The sequence below is a fragment of the Schistocerca nitens genome, chromosome 3 (assembly GCF_023898315.1).
Source record: "Schistocerca nitens isolate TAMUIC-IGC-003100 chromosome 3, iqSchNite1.1, whole genome shotgun sequence".
In the NCBI taxonomy this organism is placed as follows: Eukaryota; Metazoa; Arthropoda; class Insecta; order Orthoptera; family Acrididae; genus Schistocerca; species Schistocerca nitens.
This window is the reverse complement of record NC_064616.1, coordinates 600,842,125-600,859,762: the sequence shown is the minus strand read 5'-3', so window position 1 is coordinate 600,859,762 and position 17,638 is coordinate 600,842,125. Positions and strand designations below refer to the sequence as shown.

At 37.9% G+C, this 17,638-nt stretch overlaps 1 protein-coding gene across 2 annotated transcripts in view; it reads left to right on the top strand.

Annotated features, from left to right (window-relative positions):
* The window catches only part of LOC126248525 (uncharacterized), a 169,836-nt gene that overhangs the window by 72,169 nt on the left and 80,029 nt on the right, over positions 1 to 17,638 (top strand). For both annotated transcript variants that reach the window (XM_049949577.1, XM_049949578.1), the window contains exons 4-6: positions 11,201 to 11,314; positions 12,381 to 12,502; positions 13,956 to 14,207. In XM_049949577.1, the coding sequence (XP_049805534.1) occupies positions 11,201 to 11,314; positions 12,381 to 12,502; positions 13,956 to 14,207 (488 nt within the window). The remainder of the gene's footprint in view (positions 1 to 11,200; positions 11,315 to 12,380; positions 12,503 to 13,955; positions 14,208 to 17,638) is intronic.

Genomic DNA, 17,638 nt, shown 5'->3' with positions numbered 1-17,638 from the left:
CAGAAATCTTTTAGAGACCAATATTATATGTGAAAACTTTGCTTTCCTTGTAGCAACACTGTGTATATTAATTTAAACCATCAACTTTTCCTACTAGGGTGTTCTCGCTACTTAACAGTAATGTTGCTGTTGGCTAACATCATCACGTGTCCTATGCTCTGTCATTGGGTGGCGAGATCATGTGACATGAGCTGTGACTGGCTTACAAAAGTGCATCGCAATCTCGATTTCAATGCTTCGGAAAGTAACATGCGGTGTTTGGTGGAATTCGCATTTATACTTTCGTAATATGAAAATATGCAGTGTACAAGTTGATACACATTAAAGATCTTTCAAAAATGTGTTTTTTCCCCCCTCCTGAGTTTCATTTCCTATAGTGCCGAGAAATTCTACGCTGGTGTATAAAACCATAGCCATTCAAAGGATTGATAAGTTTCACAGTTCCGAGGGAAAGTATACTGTCACTTAACACGGAAAAAGTGTATTTTCACCCAGGAGAAAATTTATTTTTAAGCAGGAAATCCGGAAAAAATCCAGAATTTTTTTTTTCCTTGTTCGCGTATACACCCTGTAATAGTAGTGTCCTTTTACAGTCATGAATAACTAATGTATGCTGTAATACAGCAGTGCTGTATAAACTCTTTCTGCATTTTGCAATTAATTATCAATTAAATCTTAAAATTTGCATCCGGTTTCCGTGTTAGGCACATTCTGCTTTATACGAAATACTAGCTTGTTGTTGTTGTGGTCTTCAGTCCAGAGACTGGTTTGATGCAGCTCTCCATGCTACTCTATCCTGTGCAAGCTTCTTCATCTCCCAGTACTGCAACCTACATCCGTCTGAATCTGTTTAGTGTATTCATCTCTTGGTCTCCCTCTACGATTTTTACCCTCCACGCTGCCCTCCAGTACTAAATTGGTGATCCCTTGATGCCTCAGAATATCCCCTACCAACGGATCCCTTCTTCTAGTCAAGTTGTGCCACAAATTTCTCTTCTCTACAATTCTGTTCAATACCTCCTCTTTAGTTATATGATCTACCCATCTAATCTTCAGCATTATTCTGTAGCACCACATTTCAAAAGCTTCTATTCTCTTCTTGTCTAAACTATTTATCATCCACGTTTCATTTCCATAGATGGCTACACTCCATACAAATACTTTCAGAAACGACTTCCTGACACTTAGATCTATACTCGATGTTAACAAATTTCTCTTCTTCAGAAACGCTTTCCTTGCCATTGCCAGTCTACACTTTATATCGTCTCTACTTTGACCATCATCAGTTATTTTGCTCCCCAAATAGCAAAACTCATTTACTACTTTAAGCATCTCATTTCCTAATCTAATTCCCGAACCATCACCCGACTTAATTCGACTACATTCCATTATCCTTGTTTTGCTTTTGTTGATGTACATCTTATATCCTCCTTTCAAGACATTGTCCATTCCATTCAGCTGCTCTTCCAGGTCCTTTGCTGTCTCTGACAGAATTACAATGTCATCGGCGAACCTCAGAGTTTTTATTTCTTCTCCATGGATTTTAATTCCTACTCCGAATTTTTCTTTTGTTTCCTTTACTGCTTGCTCAATATACAGATTGCATAACATCGGGGAGAGGCTACAACCCTGTCTCACTCTGTTCCCAACCATTGCTTCCCTTTCATGTCCTTCGACTCTTATAACTGCCATCTGGTTTCTGTACAAATTGTAAATAGCCTTTCGCTCCCTGTATTTTACCCCTACCACCTTCAGAATTTGAAAGAGGGTATTCCAGTCAACATTGTCAAAAGCTTTCTCTAAGTCTACAAATGCTAGAAATGTAGGTTTACCTTTCCTTAATCTTTCTTCTAATATAAGTCGTAGGGTCAGTATTGCCTCACGTGTTCCAACATTTCTATGGGATCCAAACGGATCTTCCCCGAGGTCGGCTTCTACCAGTTTTTCCATTCGTCTGCAAAGAATTCATGTTAGTATTTCACAGCCGTGGCTTGTTAAACTAATAAGTCGGTAATTTTCCCATCTGTCAACGCCTGCTTTCTTTGAGGTTGGAATTATTATATTCTTCTTGAAGTCTGAGGATATTTCGCCTGCATTATACATCTTGCTCACTAGATGGTAGAGTTTTGTTAGGCTGTCAGTAGTACTAATGGAATGTTGTCTACTACCGGGGCCTTGTTTCGACGTAGGTCTTTCAATGCTTGGTCAAACTCTTCACGCAGTATCATATCTCCTATTTCATCTTCATCCTCTTCAATTTCCATAATATTGTCCTCAAGAACATCGCCCTTGTAAAGACCTTCTGTATACTCCTTCCACCTTTCTGCTTTCCCTTCTTTACTTAGAACTGGGTTTCCATCTGAGCTCTTGATATTCATACAAGTGGTTCTCTTTTCTCCAAAGGTCTCTTTAATTTTCCTGTAGGCAGTATCTATCTTACTCCTAGTGATATGCACCTCTACATCCTTACATTTGTCCTCTAGCCATCCCTGCTTAGCCATTCTGCACTTCCTGTTGATCTCATTTTTGAGACTTTTGTATACTTTTTTGCCTGCTTCATTTATTGCATTTTTATATTTTCTCCTTTCATCAATTAAATTCAATATTTCTTCTGTTACCCCAGGATTTCTGCTAGCTCTTGTCTTTTTACCTACTTGATCCTCTGCAGCCTTCACTACTACATCTCTCAAAGCTATCCATTCTTCTTCTACTGTATTTCTTTCCCCCATTCTTGTCAATTATTCCTTTATGCTCTTCCTGAAACTCTCTACAACCTCTGGTTCTTTCAGTTTATCCAGGTCCCATCTTCTCAAATTCCCACCTTTTTGCAGTTTCTTCAGTTTTAATCTACAGTTCATAACCAATAGATTGTGGTCAGAGTCCACATCTGCCCCTGGAAATGTCTTACAATTTAAAACCTGGTCCCTGAATCTCTGTCTTACCATTATATAATCTGTTTGAAACCTTCCAGTATCTCCAGGCTTCTTCCATGTATACAACCTTCTTTCATGATTCTTGAACCAAGTGTTAGCTATGATTAAGTTGTGCTCTGTGCACAATTGTACCAGGCGGCTTCCTCTTTCATTCCTTACTCCCATTCCATATTCACCTACTATGTTTCCTTCTCTTCCTTTTCCTACTGTCGAGTTCCAGTCACCCATGACTATTAAATTTTCGTCTCCCTTCACTATCTGAATAATTTCTTTTATCTCATCATACATTTCATCAATCTCTTCGTCATCTGCGGAGCTAGTTGGCTTATAAACTTGGACTACTGTGATAGGCGTGGGCTTCATATATATCTTGGCCACGATAATGCGTTCACTATGCTGTTTGTAGTAGCTTACCCGCATTCCTATTTTCCTATTCATTATTAAACCTACTCCTGCATTACGCCTATTTGATTTTGTATTTATAACCCTGTATTCATCTGACCAGAAGTCTTGTTCCTCCTGCCACCGAACTTCACTGATTCCCACTATATCTAGCTTTATCCTATCCATTTCCCTTTTTAAATTTTCTAACCTACTTGCCCGTTTAAGGGACCTGACATTCCATGCTCTGATCCGTAGAACTCCTGTTTTCTTTCTCCTGACGACAACAATGTCCTCCTGAGTAGTCCCCGCCCGGAGATCCAAATCGGGGACTATTTTACATCCGGAATATTTTACCCAAGAGGACGCCATCATCATTTAACCATACAGTAAAGCTGCATGCCCTTGGGAAAAATTACGGCTGTAGTTTCCCCTTGCTTTCAGCCGTTCGCAGTACCAGCACAACAAGGCCATTTTGGTTAGTGTTACAATGCCAGATCAGTCAATCATCCAGACTGTTGCCCCTGCAACTACTGAAAAGGCTGCTGCCCCTCTTTAGGAACCACACGTTGATCTCACCTCTCAACAGATACCCCTCTGTTGTGGTTGCACCTATGTTATGGCTATCTGTATCGCTGAAGCATGCAAGCCTCCCCACCAACGGCAAGGTCCATGGTTCATGAGGGGGCTTACAATAGTGTATTGAATGCATCGGGACTGAAGTAGTTGTACGGTTTGGACAGATTTCTGAATTATACACATTCCGCTTTGATCTAGTTTTACTGTATATTGGTGTACACTTTTGCATTCTTTGTACTATTCTGTATCACAATAAATTATGTTTTGTGTCCCAAATTGGTGATGTGGATCATTTTAAACAAGATCTTCACATTTGTAAAAGATTGGTTTGTTTTTTATTTCTTATTCTATGGAAGGCAAATGACCCTTTGGATTTTCCATTTTATGACATTGTTTAGTAGCCATCAGCACTATCTAAAATGTATGACACCTGGTTTTTATTTTTGTTTGGCAATAAGAAACAGATAGGGACTGTGTTTGTTGTGTGCACACACATTGTGAATTAGCCTCTGTCTAGAAACAGCTAGAACTGTGGTGGTGATGGTCAACAGGCTTCAGTATACTGCTGTAAGCTGCAGTGATGTTTGGGCACCAGTGATGAAAGTTAAGGCACCTCTGGTGCCTCTGTACTCTACTGGCAACCCCAGTGCCACTGCACCTCCAGATGCGAAACATCTGACCAGTTTTTACTCTCTGGAGGGAAAATTGCAGACAGTGGTGGCTTCGCAAATCTTTGGGTGGAAGACAAATTTGAGAACATATCTGGGTGAACACAGAATGCCTTGTCTGTTGAGCCAGTGGCCAATTTTACTGGACAGTCACAAAGGGTGGGTTTGTTCATCACTGGGAGTTCTAACAAGGGAGCCCTTGAGGGAAATAGCAAGCAGGTCCTGAAAGAAAGATAATGCGATCTCTGTTTGCTTGCCAAGGTATAGAGGAATTCTGCCACCTGCTGTTGAACGCACTGGGTGAAAACAGCAGCAAATAGTATCTCATGTTAGCACAAATGACACTTGCTGCCTAGGTTCTGAGATATCCTCAGTGGGTTTATATGGTTGGTTTAATTGGTGAAGACAGCTAGCTTCTCCTATGGGATGGAATGCAGCTCACTGTTTGTAGAATTGTACACAGAAACATTTACAGTTTTTAGTTTGGAGCCAAGCTTAAGATCTAAGCCAGAGACTCATACAAATCTGTGTCAATCCCCCCCCACCCACCCACCCACCCACCCACCCTCCGGATACAAAATTCTCAATCTCCACTGTTGGAGGAGAATTGGGAAGTGGCTACTTGGGTAGTAGAGTACATGTGCCATGCATATAGAGTTTTTCAAGTTGGAGGAAGCCCTTCTTAGGGTCAGTGATGATCTGCAGGCCGAAAATGAAAAGTTCAGCAACTTTACAGTACTTTTGTTCTTGCAGATTGGAAATATGCTTGAGGAGCATCCATGGTAAGGTCCCAGAAGTAGCATTGCTTATTAAACATAATAATGCTCACCTAGTATTAAGAACAGAAAGCTGACTGAAATTAGAAGCAAATAACAACAGAAGTCTATATCCAAATTGGACCATATATTGCAAGGATAGGACAGGTGCCAATGATGGTGATGTATTTGTTGCCATAAAGAATTCAAAAATACCTTGTGAGATTACAACATAATCCGAATGTGAAATAATCTGGCTGAAGGTAACCATCAATGGTGGGTTAAACATAGTAATTGGATACTTTTATAGACCACCTTCCTCAGGAATGCTTGGAGAATATTGTAAGTATGTGCTGATCAAGGTTGCAAGGCATGATAAAAGACCCACCTTAGTACAAAAGCTGTGTTGGAAAATTAATATGGAAGCAGAGAGAGTTTCATCACAGATTTAAATAAAATCAAAGTCCAGTTGGCAAACAAAAGTTGAATGAAGCCAAAATAATCATAAGGAGAACAGCGCTAGAAATGTTCATTGAGTTTGAATGCATATTTTGTCAACCTAAGAAGGATTGGTCTTACATAAAGTCAGTAAACAGATCAAAATCGTCCATTAATTGCACATTGGGCATAATGGCGCTGAAACGGAAGATGACAGAGAGAAGACCGAAATACTTAATTTGTTATTCAGAAAATGTTTTACTGCAGAAGATCGTAATATGGTTCCTCATTTAAATCATAGCACGAATGCTCAGATGGCAGATATTGAGGCAAGTTATTGTGGAATAGAAAATTAGTTAAATTTCTAAATAGCGGAAAGGAATATGGACCAGATGAGATACATGTGAGAACCTACATACATTATGCAAAAGAAATTGCTCCCTTTCAAACAGTAGTTTATCATAGTCACTATGACACTGAAGGGTACCACATAAGTGGGAAAAAGCACAGGTCATTCCGGTGTTCCAGACAGGTCACTGAACTGAAGCACATAATTATAGGTATCTATTAATGATTTCATTCTGCTGCAGACTTATGCAACTTGTTGTGTGCTCACCAATTACATATGGTTGGAGAACAAAAACCTCCTCTGCAAAAATCAAGAGTGATTCCATAAACAAATTTTGAAAAACACGGCTCTCTCTGTTCGTTCATGAATTCCAAAGCATTACAGATAAAAGCAACCAAGGTGACATCATGTTCCATGACTTTGAGAAGGCATTTGATATAGTTCTGCACTGTCATTCAGTAAACAGAATGTTAGCTTACTGACTATTGAACCAGATTTGTGTATGGACTTTCTATTATTATTATTATTATTATTATTATTATTATTATTATACATTATTTTGAATAAAATAATTGTGGGTATTGGGCAATGTCATTATAGTGTCATGTAATTACAGTGATGTGACCCACTACCCAAAATTATTTTATTCAAAATGACACTGTCCATTGAAGCCTGTGAACTTATTCTTAATGGGATGAAATCAACAAATGTAAAAGTAATTTATAGAATACCCCAAGGAGATGTTACAGGACCATTACTTTTTATAGTTATATAAATGATCTAGTGGACAACATCAGAAACTCCATGAGGATTTCTGCAAATGAAGATGTTGCATATAAGAAGATTATAATGCCAGAAGACTGTACAGAAATGCAGGAAGACCTCCGGAGGATGAATGACTGATGCAGGGACTGGCAGTTGACTATGAACATAAGTAAATGTAACATATTGTGTGTAAATAGGTGAAGAGATCCACTACTGTTCAATTATGCCAATGGGGGGAAATCACATTTGAATGATTTTTTTTTTATCAAAATGATGTGGAATGAGTCAGTTTGCAGGACATGTGTACATGAATAGCATTAACATTAATGAACACATTGTGCGTGATTTATTTATTTATTTATTTTAATGAAAAGTAGGTGCTAGGCTGTGATTCATTGGAAAAATCTTAAGGCAATGTAATTCATCCACAAAAGAAGAGGAGTTGGGCAACATGTTTCTTTTGAAGTTGACTCCATCATTTCATGACTTTTCTTATGCTTTGGCTTCCTGAGGTTTGTTTCATAAGGTCTGGCTTCTCTAACTTTGGGAGCACCACTGGTCGAAATTCTTGGCACTGCCACCTTGGTTGCTCCAGAACACTGTGAAGTCACTATGGACTAGAGATTAGAAATGAGCTCCGTAAACTCATATTAAACTTGACACTGGGTTCTGTGACATCATCTTTGAGTGCGCCTTTTACATATGTTTGGAGACTCAACTTGCCAGTCTCTGCCTCTGCCCATGTAACCGACAACGTGTCACTTGAGTCTGTTGGTAGGTGCAAGTGTACTACACCAACATGGAAAGGAGAATAAGAACACGAGTTTGCAATGATTATCTGTACATATTATAATTGAAAATCCTCCACTATGACTTTCTGTCTGTAGGTGAAGACTAATGTGAGGGACTACTATAGGGATTTTGAGACAGTTTTCACTAATAGATTGATTCACAAGGAAGATTTGTGTATATAATTTTGTACCGGTACAACAGAAGTCTGGCCGTCAGTACTTATTGCAACCCATGCAAATCTGAGGCAAGTCGCTAGTTATGTACTAATACTGATCAGTTAGGAGTGATTTTTGTGTGGGTGTGCGTGTTTTTCTTTGTTTTTGTCAATATTTAAATATAATGTTTTTGAAGACTGCTGCAAATTTATTTTTATGTATGCTCTCATTTCAGAGAGAGTCAAACAGTTATGTTGACATACACACACTTTGGACAAGTTACCAAGTATGTGATGACAGTACAAGAAAACAGTATATGAGGATGAGTTGGTTTCTCTGAATAATGGTTAAATATTAAAATAAATATACAGCATCTTCAAAAAATTACAGAAATGAATGATATGTTACATAACTCGCTATTAGCCTATAAACACGAGTTACCGTGATAGACAGAATATTCCAACTGACACACTTGACTTATAAGTTGTCTCGTTCCATTAATTTTGTATACAGCACTCTGTCTTCTGCAACCATAGTAATTGCTTTCAAACATCTCCTCCTAGCTGCATGTGTTAAGAACCAGCCCAGTGTCATTTAATGTCCATTACGAATAATGTGGCAATGCTGTGTCATTGGTATCAGAAGTTTAACAAATTGCTGAGAGACGATGGTCCACCAAATAGGTGTTTTCAGGAGACTGTTGGGAAGGATCATTAAATTTTGTTATTATGTCACAATAATATATAAAGATCTGAGTGGTATTGACATTAGTTAATCAAATCACAAGTATTTAATAGATCATTGTTACTGTGGACCAATAAAATGCCATCCACAACCTTAACAACAGATGACTGTGATGCCTGGTAGCAACTAAACGTGCAGCACAGAAATTTCTCTCACTAGAGCCACTTGAGGCTGGAATACACAGTATGATCTTAGCTACATGTGTTGAGAAGATGCTATCTTTTCTTGTTCTTTCCACCATTCAAGAATATCAGTTTCTGTCTCTGCATCTTTTTCACTAGCAGTGATTGAGAGGTATGGTGATACTTCACGAAGTTTGTCCATAGGGTCCAAACTTCTTGGATACCTCTGGAACTTCAACAGATGTGGCACTTTTGAAGGGCCTGATGTACTTTCGTGTGAACCATTAGTAACTAGAAAGATAGGAGGTCGCAATTTGTAGCAACATTTACTCATAATCATGTTCCAATAGCATAAAATAATAGACATGTATGGCTGTTAACTCACCCAAAATGTCTGCATGCAGAGCACCAACCTCTTTGAAAACATTATCTCTGCCTTCAGTGCTCAGCATCAAAAGGTATGGGGGACACAAAAATGCAGTGATCTTGTGGTATAAGTGCAGGTTAATCTTATCATTCCTTCTGGCCATGTAACTTCTGCATCTTAATTGAAGTATTAGCAAGATATCGCTATCTAATTCATTAGGGCTCAAAAGCTCATTCAGAAGTTTATGCTGCCAGAGACATAAAAAAAGGTAGAGTTGAATACTTGTCTCATTTGAGATCGGGTCTGCTCATCTATGTTCTGCAGTTTACTTAATTCTTTTTGTGGGAGCAACTTCTTAACATCGATCAGAGTATCAGGTACTGAAACCACCATTTCTAACAAAGTGTTCCATCAGGCTTTGACCTCTTGTTTTATTGAATTTGTGAGTCTCTTTGGAAGACCAATCCTCTTACAATATGCCACAAATACTTTACACTGGTTTATTGTTGCTCCTACACAAGATAGTTCTGACGGCAATAGTAAAAACTCTGCCTTCAACGTATGTTTGAGCAAGTTACTAAGACAATGACAAGCGCTAGGAAGTCCAGTGAAGGCTTTCAGAGCTGCCACTATATTAGAGCCCTGATCTGTTATGGAAGGTTCTGTCTTCATCAGGTCCTCAGAAAATTGCAAGGACTCTTAAACATTGAACAAGCTCCAATAATTGGAAAAGGGGGGCAGTAAACAGTACATTGATTTTCGTATGTCACATTTCACTAATAGTGGATAGGCATTGCAATGTAGGTTATTTTACGTGCATCATCCATCCACATATCTCTTAGGTAAGAGAACTTTTTACAGGTAGTAGCAGCAGTAACTTGTGGAACCCACACCTTTTTTAATAGAATCTGCAGTGGAATTTACTTGATTGTTAATCTTAGCAGGATGATGTAGTATAGCCTTCACATAAACTTCACAACCTACTTCAGATCAGACAGATATAAGTGCATGGGCTACCTTTTTGAAACCAGAGCCATAAACCATACTGATTGGTCTAATTTCTTCGCTGCACGTGAGTACCACTGAATCACAAATAGCACACTTTTTGGTTGCGGTGACGTAACACTGACATTGTTCTTTGCCCTGTTTTTGTTTTATGGAACATTCATGTTTTCTCATGGTGGACGTATGGAATAAACAAGAATACAACCATTTTGTTTTTACTGGACAAACTTTGTAAATTTTGCATCTGCAGCTTGGACTACAGCGTCAAACTTCTTCCGGACATCACTCTTTCTCTTCTGTAGCACATTTGCTACTGTGTACATTGCATCACTTAATTTTTGTTTTACATTCTGTACAGTCTCACAAAACACAGCGTCATTGGAGGCCATCTGGCTCCTAAGAGATGGCAATTTTTGCCCTGTAAGAGCTACATGACAACAGCAAGATTGTGCACTCAGCTTCCCTATTACATCATGGCTAGTCTTATTCTCATGCATGCTTCACTAAGAAGTTATGAGTCGATGAGTCGGAAGTGACTGCAACACTACCAGTCTCAGGCTTGTCATACTCGCGGAACTATAGCGGGAAGGAGAGACGCCAATATAGACCGCCATAACAGTGGCGCCTTGATTTCTAATGTATGCAACCCTCAACATTGAACTTGTACTACCTCCATTTCTGATCTCTACTGTGGATGTTTCTGAGCTTACGGAAAAAATGAATCTGTGGTTGATCTACATAGCTCACACACACATGACGGCGTCCTAGTGTCCTGGATTACATGGGTATGCCACAATTGTCTCATGAAATGACTACGAGACTATTAGAGAAGTTTATCAGTAGTCATTCTTTCTGTGCGCCATTTGCAAATGAAACAGGGAAAGGGTAAAGTATTAGTAATACCAGAGGTACCATCCACCACATGTAAATGGAGATGTAGGTATACTATAGAAACAGGAAACAGAGTAATATCTCTGACATACAATTTAACAATAAGTGCTGATGTCTGTCAACATTAATTTTAAGTTGCTTCAAATTTTATCATAATTTTATTAAGCACATTTAAAGAAAAGTCAGTTCCGCTGGAATTGTTTCTTAAATTAACAGTAGTTATACTCATAATTTAATGAGGTTACTAATTTTCCAGAAACTTCTGCAACAGTGAAGCTCCCTCTCTGCCTGGCACTTCAAATCCACTACTATCTTATGAAGCATGAAGAAGAACAGATTAAACAACAGCAGGATGTTATGATTAAAGAAGGTGCAGTTCTCAAAATATGGTTATTGTATTAAATTTACATATATCGCTTTACAGCTATTGTTAAAGTGTGCTGCTCATACATTTAAAAACTTCATTTCACCTAATGTTAATTGTGGCATCATAATAAATGTGAAGAAACTTAGATTCTATTGATTTGCATTTGTCATTGTAGAACACTCCTGATCATGGAAAATGTGTTTCTATTTGAAAGGATTGTTACGAAGTGGGAGCCATCAGATTCTATCTGAAACAAATATGTGTGTGAGAGTTGACAGAGGTTTTAACAGTTTCAGGACTATAACTTCCAATGAGAATTAACAATATCATTTACTGACTGTTGAAATGAAATTCATATTTTCAGACTTGAATTACTATTTAGCAAACAGTTAGTGTCATAATTATTAGCCACATTACAAAATGCAGCTACCAATTGTGATTTCAAGATATTTATTTGAAATGCCATTTCAAGCAGGCACTGGCGTAATGTACATGCTTGTCTCACAACACTCCATTAATTGGAGTGCATGTGTTAATCTAATTATGTAATTGTATTCTTGCATAGCACAGACTTCATAAGCATACTTGTGGTTATTAGGGAAGTTGCCGGCACTTGTGCTGTATAAATATCAATATGTTACATTTTAACAATACATTTTATTTTCTGGTAAGAAAATATCATCGCGTTTTAAATGGGGATACTGTACATCATGGTGATACCAGTGATAGATATTTTAAAATTACTGCAGCATCTGAGAATCTTGTTACACATTTTAGTGAAACTGCATACATATCATAAAATTTTAAAATATATCTTCTGTAGTGATGTCATGCGTGTGTGTGTGTGTGTGTGGGGGGGGGGGGGGGTCGAGAGAGAGAGAGAGAGAGAGAGAGAGAGAGAGAGTAATGGTTGTTTCACACATGCATTAGAATTAGAATTATATTTGCATAAAATATAAACTATGAAATATATTTTCGAAAGTCACACAATCTGATCCTAAAGCAAAGATAATAGACCTTCAAAAATGCGAGAAATGATACACTAATATTTATTCCATTTGTCTTATAGATGAGGAACTTGCAAGGAAAATACAAGAAAGCTATGGAAGGCGTTCTAAAGATGAAAAGGTCCCAGATCTTCGAGAAATTATGGATATGGAGATGGCATTGGCGTTGTATAAAGCTGACCAGGTACATTAGTTCAAACTGCAGTCACAACACTAGCTGCTAATGAAAGTGTTCTGAATTTTGATATGCTTTGTGGTTGCAAAAGGTTAGATGTTGTTTTAGTGGCTTTAAAAATTTGGTTCCCTACATATTTGATCCAGTAATTTCATTTCAGCTGTTCAGTAAATATATGCGATGTTTATAATTGCTGAAACATATTTTTCCTATTAAGGAGTATGTGTAGTAGTGGTGGTGGTGGTGGTGGTAGAGAAATGAATTTGAGCAAAATGTGTGGCTTCTTGAGGCCGTCTCTGGTGAAGGATTTGTTGAGCAATGGATCTGAAAGGGTGGAGTGTGTGGGGGAGAGGTTGTGAAGAGTTTGCTGCAGATGGGTAAAGGAGAGAGGGAGGGGTTAGAGAGAGCATTAGGAAATTAGGAATGTGGATCTAGCAAAAGAGAGAAGCAGTCAGTGGGATACCACAGGACAGTGATGAATGACAAACTTACATCAAGTGCAAAGTTGAAAATAATAATCTGTGCCAGACAGCTAAACGTGCTATTAATGAGTGATTTGAGAAGCAGAAATATATTAGGTGAACAAATAGATGTAAGTGCTGCCAAAATATAACTGAGATGAGAAATTTAGGTTTACTTTGTATTCCGTAAATGTGTTGAACCAGAGGCTGGGTTGGATAATTTGAATATGGCTTGACAGGTTTCATTCCTCATCCTTGTCAGCCTGAGACTGAGGCACCCAACTGCCCCCAGCCCCCGCCTCCTCCCTGCCACTTGACTCACACTCTCACTGCCACTGTCACTCTCATTCTGTCTCACTCTCACTTTCTACCCCTGCCCCACCCCCACCCCCCTCCCCTCCAAATCTCATTGCCAACCCACAAGTAGTTTATATACAACTCATTTTAGTACTATAAATCTATATTAAAACCACAGAGATAAGGTTAAGGAGAACTGTATATCAAGAGCTGCCTAGAAAGAAAATTGTGTGCTGCAGTTGATAGAATTTATGAGCTGCACCCCAAAAAGATATGAACAGATATGTTTGAAAATTGTTAAAAGAAAGCTTGAAACTCGATCAAGGTCAATAGCTCATTGCAAGGTGTTAACCAAAGAGCAAAATAATGTTATGAAACAAGGATATAACTGATTATGGTGCAGAAGGATGATTGTGGATAAAAATGGTATAAAATTGTACTAGATGTAAAGAAAATGCAAAAAGCTTCTTTATTAAAGAAATTGTGAAAACACTTATTACTTACCATTGTACACATATCTAAAACACCATAAAATGGTTGTTCAGTGTATGTTTTACATTCATTTGTTACATTAAGGTGATCTAATGATATGAGATTTATTGAATGTATTGTAATACATAAAATTGATTATAATTTTTCTTGAAATTCTTTTACAAAAGAAGAAACTGGAAATTAATAGCATGCACGTACCATTTATTTTTCAGACATTTTCTCATCATGAAACAAAGGAAACATTGGCGATAAAGTTATCTAAAAAAATTTTATGTGAAATGTTCCCAACATTCCGTAAAGAGGCAATTCTCGATGTATTCAGTTCTACGGGTAACTCTTTTGATAACACACTGGCTGTACTTATAGCTTCCACGAGTGAAGAAGAAGCAAAGGTTGCAATGAGCCCAGAAGCTCTTTCTGAACATCGTAGCCAATTGATAGAAGCTGCAGAAGAAACTGTGAAGGTGAGTGCTGTTGGATCTTAAATTTTTAGTTCAGAAGTGTCAACTGTTTTCAACTTACAATTCTCATATGCTATAACAAAGATGTTCAGAAGCTTTTGCTACATTATTTTTTGTATTTAGAGTATTAAAGTTTTCTGTGTGAAGTTGTGTCCGAAAAAAGTCTATATTTCCTTTTTGATCTGTTGTAAGTAAGTAGGGTAAAACTCATTATCCTGTGTGCTGACTAAATGTAAGTGCCACGTAAAGAATAAGTATTTGCCATTTGGCAGTAATGGTTATCTGTGAATATTATAATAAAGGTAATATGTGTAGTCCACAACCAGTAACACTTTTTATTAGTTATTAATTGTGTAACATTAATTTATTTGCAACATGTTTTGAGGTACTTGTGCTCATCTTCAGGAATCAAATCTTATTTACTGAACGGAAATGATCCTTACAAATGCCTGACTTCTTTGTATCGTTATGCAATGTGGCCAAGGACATCCTTTGTCGTAAAAGGATTGTTGGCGCTTGGAATTCTAAATGTGTTTGCATCTGTACTGTGGAAAAGATCTGTCTGTACCGATTCAATAATAATGGCTTTTAGGAATTCAGAGATCATAAAAGGAACAGGAAGGGACCCCCATAACCCATAATGCACATGTTTTGTAGTTTCTTTTTGAGTTTGTTTCCAAGAGGACAACTAATTTGTTAATTAAGAAGACTTTGTATTTTCCATCCTGGAATACAGGTGGCAGAAAATGACATTTTAAATGTCACCAATAATTTTAGTTCAAGCAAGCATTGACTAAAAAATTTCTGGAGTGAATTCTGATCTGCCCATTAGTGAGCTGGCTGAAGACTCATATTTTTCAAGTACATACATATTTTGAAAACTGAAGTCAACTTAAGCAAGAAATAATGCATATTCAGTGGACTCATAATTGTTATCTGTTAATGTAAACATAGATGAAAAGCACAGCTGCAGGAAGTCCACTCATGACAATATTTGTAACATACGTTGTGCCTTTTTCAAAGTATCATATTTCATCAGCCTACATAAGTGATTTAACATTATTACTTTAGTGTTTTACTATAGTTGAGACAGCTACTGTATGTAATGTATGCAAGAGCAGTTGAAAATTTCTGTAAACAGAAGATATTAGTCAATGGGAAGTCCAATCTCAGCAAAACTGTAGTCTGTAATTTCAGTGGCACATAGTGAGTTCTAGATTACCCAAAAAATATTCATTGAGCAGATAGGTGGATCAAGGATAACAATGTGATGTACATTAATAGATTACTATGTAAGGGTGAAGAGGATAGGCATCTATGTTCAGCACTGACTACACATATTCAGCGCTAGCCCATCATGGGTGTGCTGTAGCTGGCCTGTCTCTGACGGGCCGATTGCTTGCCATCACTGTCAACTCAGCCCTTCTTCAGCCCATGAGGTTGCGTCGCAGGCCCACCTGTCACATCAAAATATTCCTTGTTATTTTGCTGTGGTTGAATGAACTGATTAATAGAAACACAATGTCTCATCCCCGTCAGTGAAGGATATCCCTGAGAGAGTACGACATCTCTGCTCATCATTGTTGCCAAAAAACATGATGATATGGGCTGGTTGTAATGGCCATAAATTTTATGCAAGTGCTGCAGTTGGACATGAACGCTTCACATACCTATTACAAGTATTTTTTTTTTTTTTTTCACTAAAATTGTTTCCTTTATAGATGTGTTCCTTATGCAGAAGGTGTCAGATGATTGTTAGTTTGTTGATTGCAATGAGGATCACTACAAATGATTAACAAGATGCTTGGCTATTGGCAATAAGTATTCAAACACTTTTTAAGGATGCCAACACACTTTTTATTATGAGAACTATCCTTGTGGAATGTGTACCACTCATATTCACCATCACTTTGAATAACACACACACACACACACACACACACACACACACACACACACACACATTTGAAATAAAACATAATTAAAATCCGTATTGTGTACAGCATGTGCCTGCATGATGTAAGTCCATGTGCTTACTGCCTAGATGCCTCTTTGTGTCAGGTCATTCTGGAATCTTTATTCACTATATATAGTTCATAACTTGTAAGAAGTTTCCACCTACCATAAGCATAAAATTTGTAGGAATGCAAATAGAAGGGGCAGTCAATGTGAAATTCTGAAATTACAACTTTATAACAAATTCAGTTGGAAGGGGTAAACTATTGAACTGCTGAAGCACCTACTCAAATATTTGTGTTGTGAATGTTTTGTACATAGGTGATGCAATTTTTTTTTAAAAAAGCTGATATACCTTGCTTACCTTAATTCTATAGTGTCGTCACCACCACCACCACCACCACCACCACCACCACCAACAACAACAACAACAACCATTTGACATCAAATGCTAGACAAAGGCCACCTCTAGAATTTTTTGTTCTTCAGCGACTCCCACTCATGTTATCTAATGTTATGTACCTAGTTCCTATTAGGCTATTGTCCCGGTCTTCCCTTATCTCTTGGCGTATAGCAAAGAACTTTTTTGGGCCCTCTTGGCCATGTGACTCATTAATTTGTATCTCATTTTGATTATTAGTATAATCATGTCTTTGACTCCAGTCTGTTTCCTGGCCAATTTGTTTGTTCCATTTATTGCTTGCCAAATTCATCTTCTATTTGTTCTTGACAAATTATATGAATTTATGACTTCGCGCCATATCTGCTATCACATTCAAACTGTCCCATTGAAGACTTGTACTTTCAATTTTTGTCATACTTTCACATTAATATCCTCCACTGTCATGTTGTTGTGGGATTTTACTGTCAGTTGCCAGTTCTGTAACTCATCATAGAGGTTTTCTACCTCCTCATAAGGGTGGTTGTCATGCCCACATAAAAGGCCATGCAGAAGTTACACCAGCATTGGTATAAGAGATGATTGCTTTCATAGGAGGCCCTGCCTGTGATACATAGGATAGACCTGTGATAGGACTGGAATGGGGTGTTCAGGGTGGTTCTGTTGGACAGGTCTTTCACATGGGTTTTCCAGGGGGATACAACCAATGTGCCATGGATTGTGAGTATGTGTGGTATAAAGGTGAGCTAGGATGTTTCATAGATTGGGTAGGTGGCAAAATATAGTGCATGGTGAAATGCAGGCAAATACCAAGATAAAAATGTGATTATGTTATTCCACTATGGGGTGATATTGGGTAAAGAGAGGTGGAGGTGGTTGCTACTTTATATCTAGTTTGTTGGCATGATTGGAGAATTAGGGGAACACGTGGGTATTCATGGGAGATCACTAGTGATGTGCCATACACTTGTGGCCAGACCATATGGTTGACATTTTTGGCATGGAATAGATTTCCACTATAAAAGAGAGGATACTATTGAAGGTTAATGGGTTCATATGGGTAGAGGTTTTCATGGAA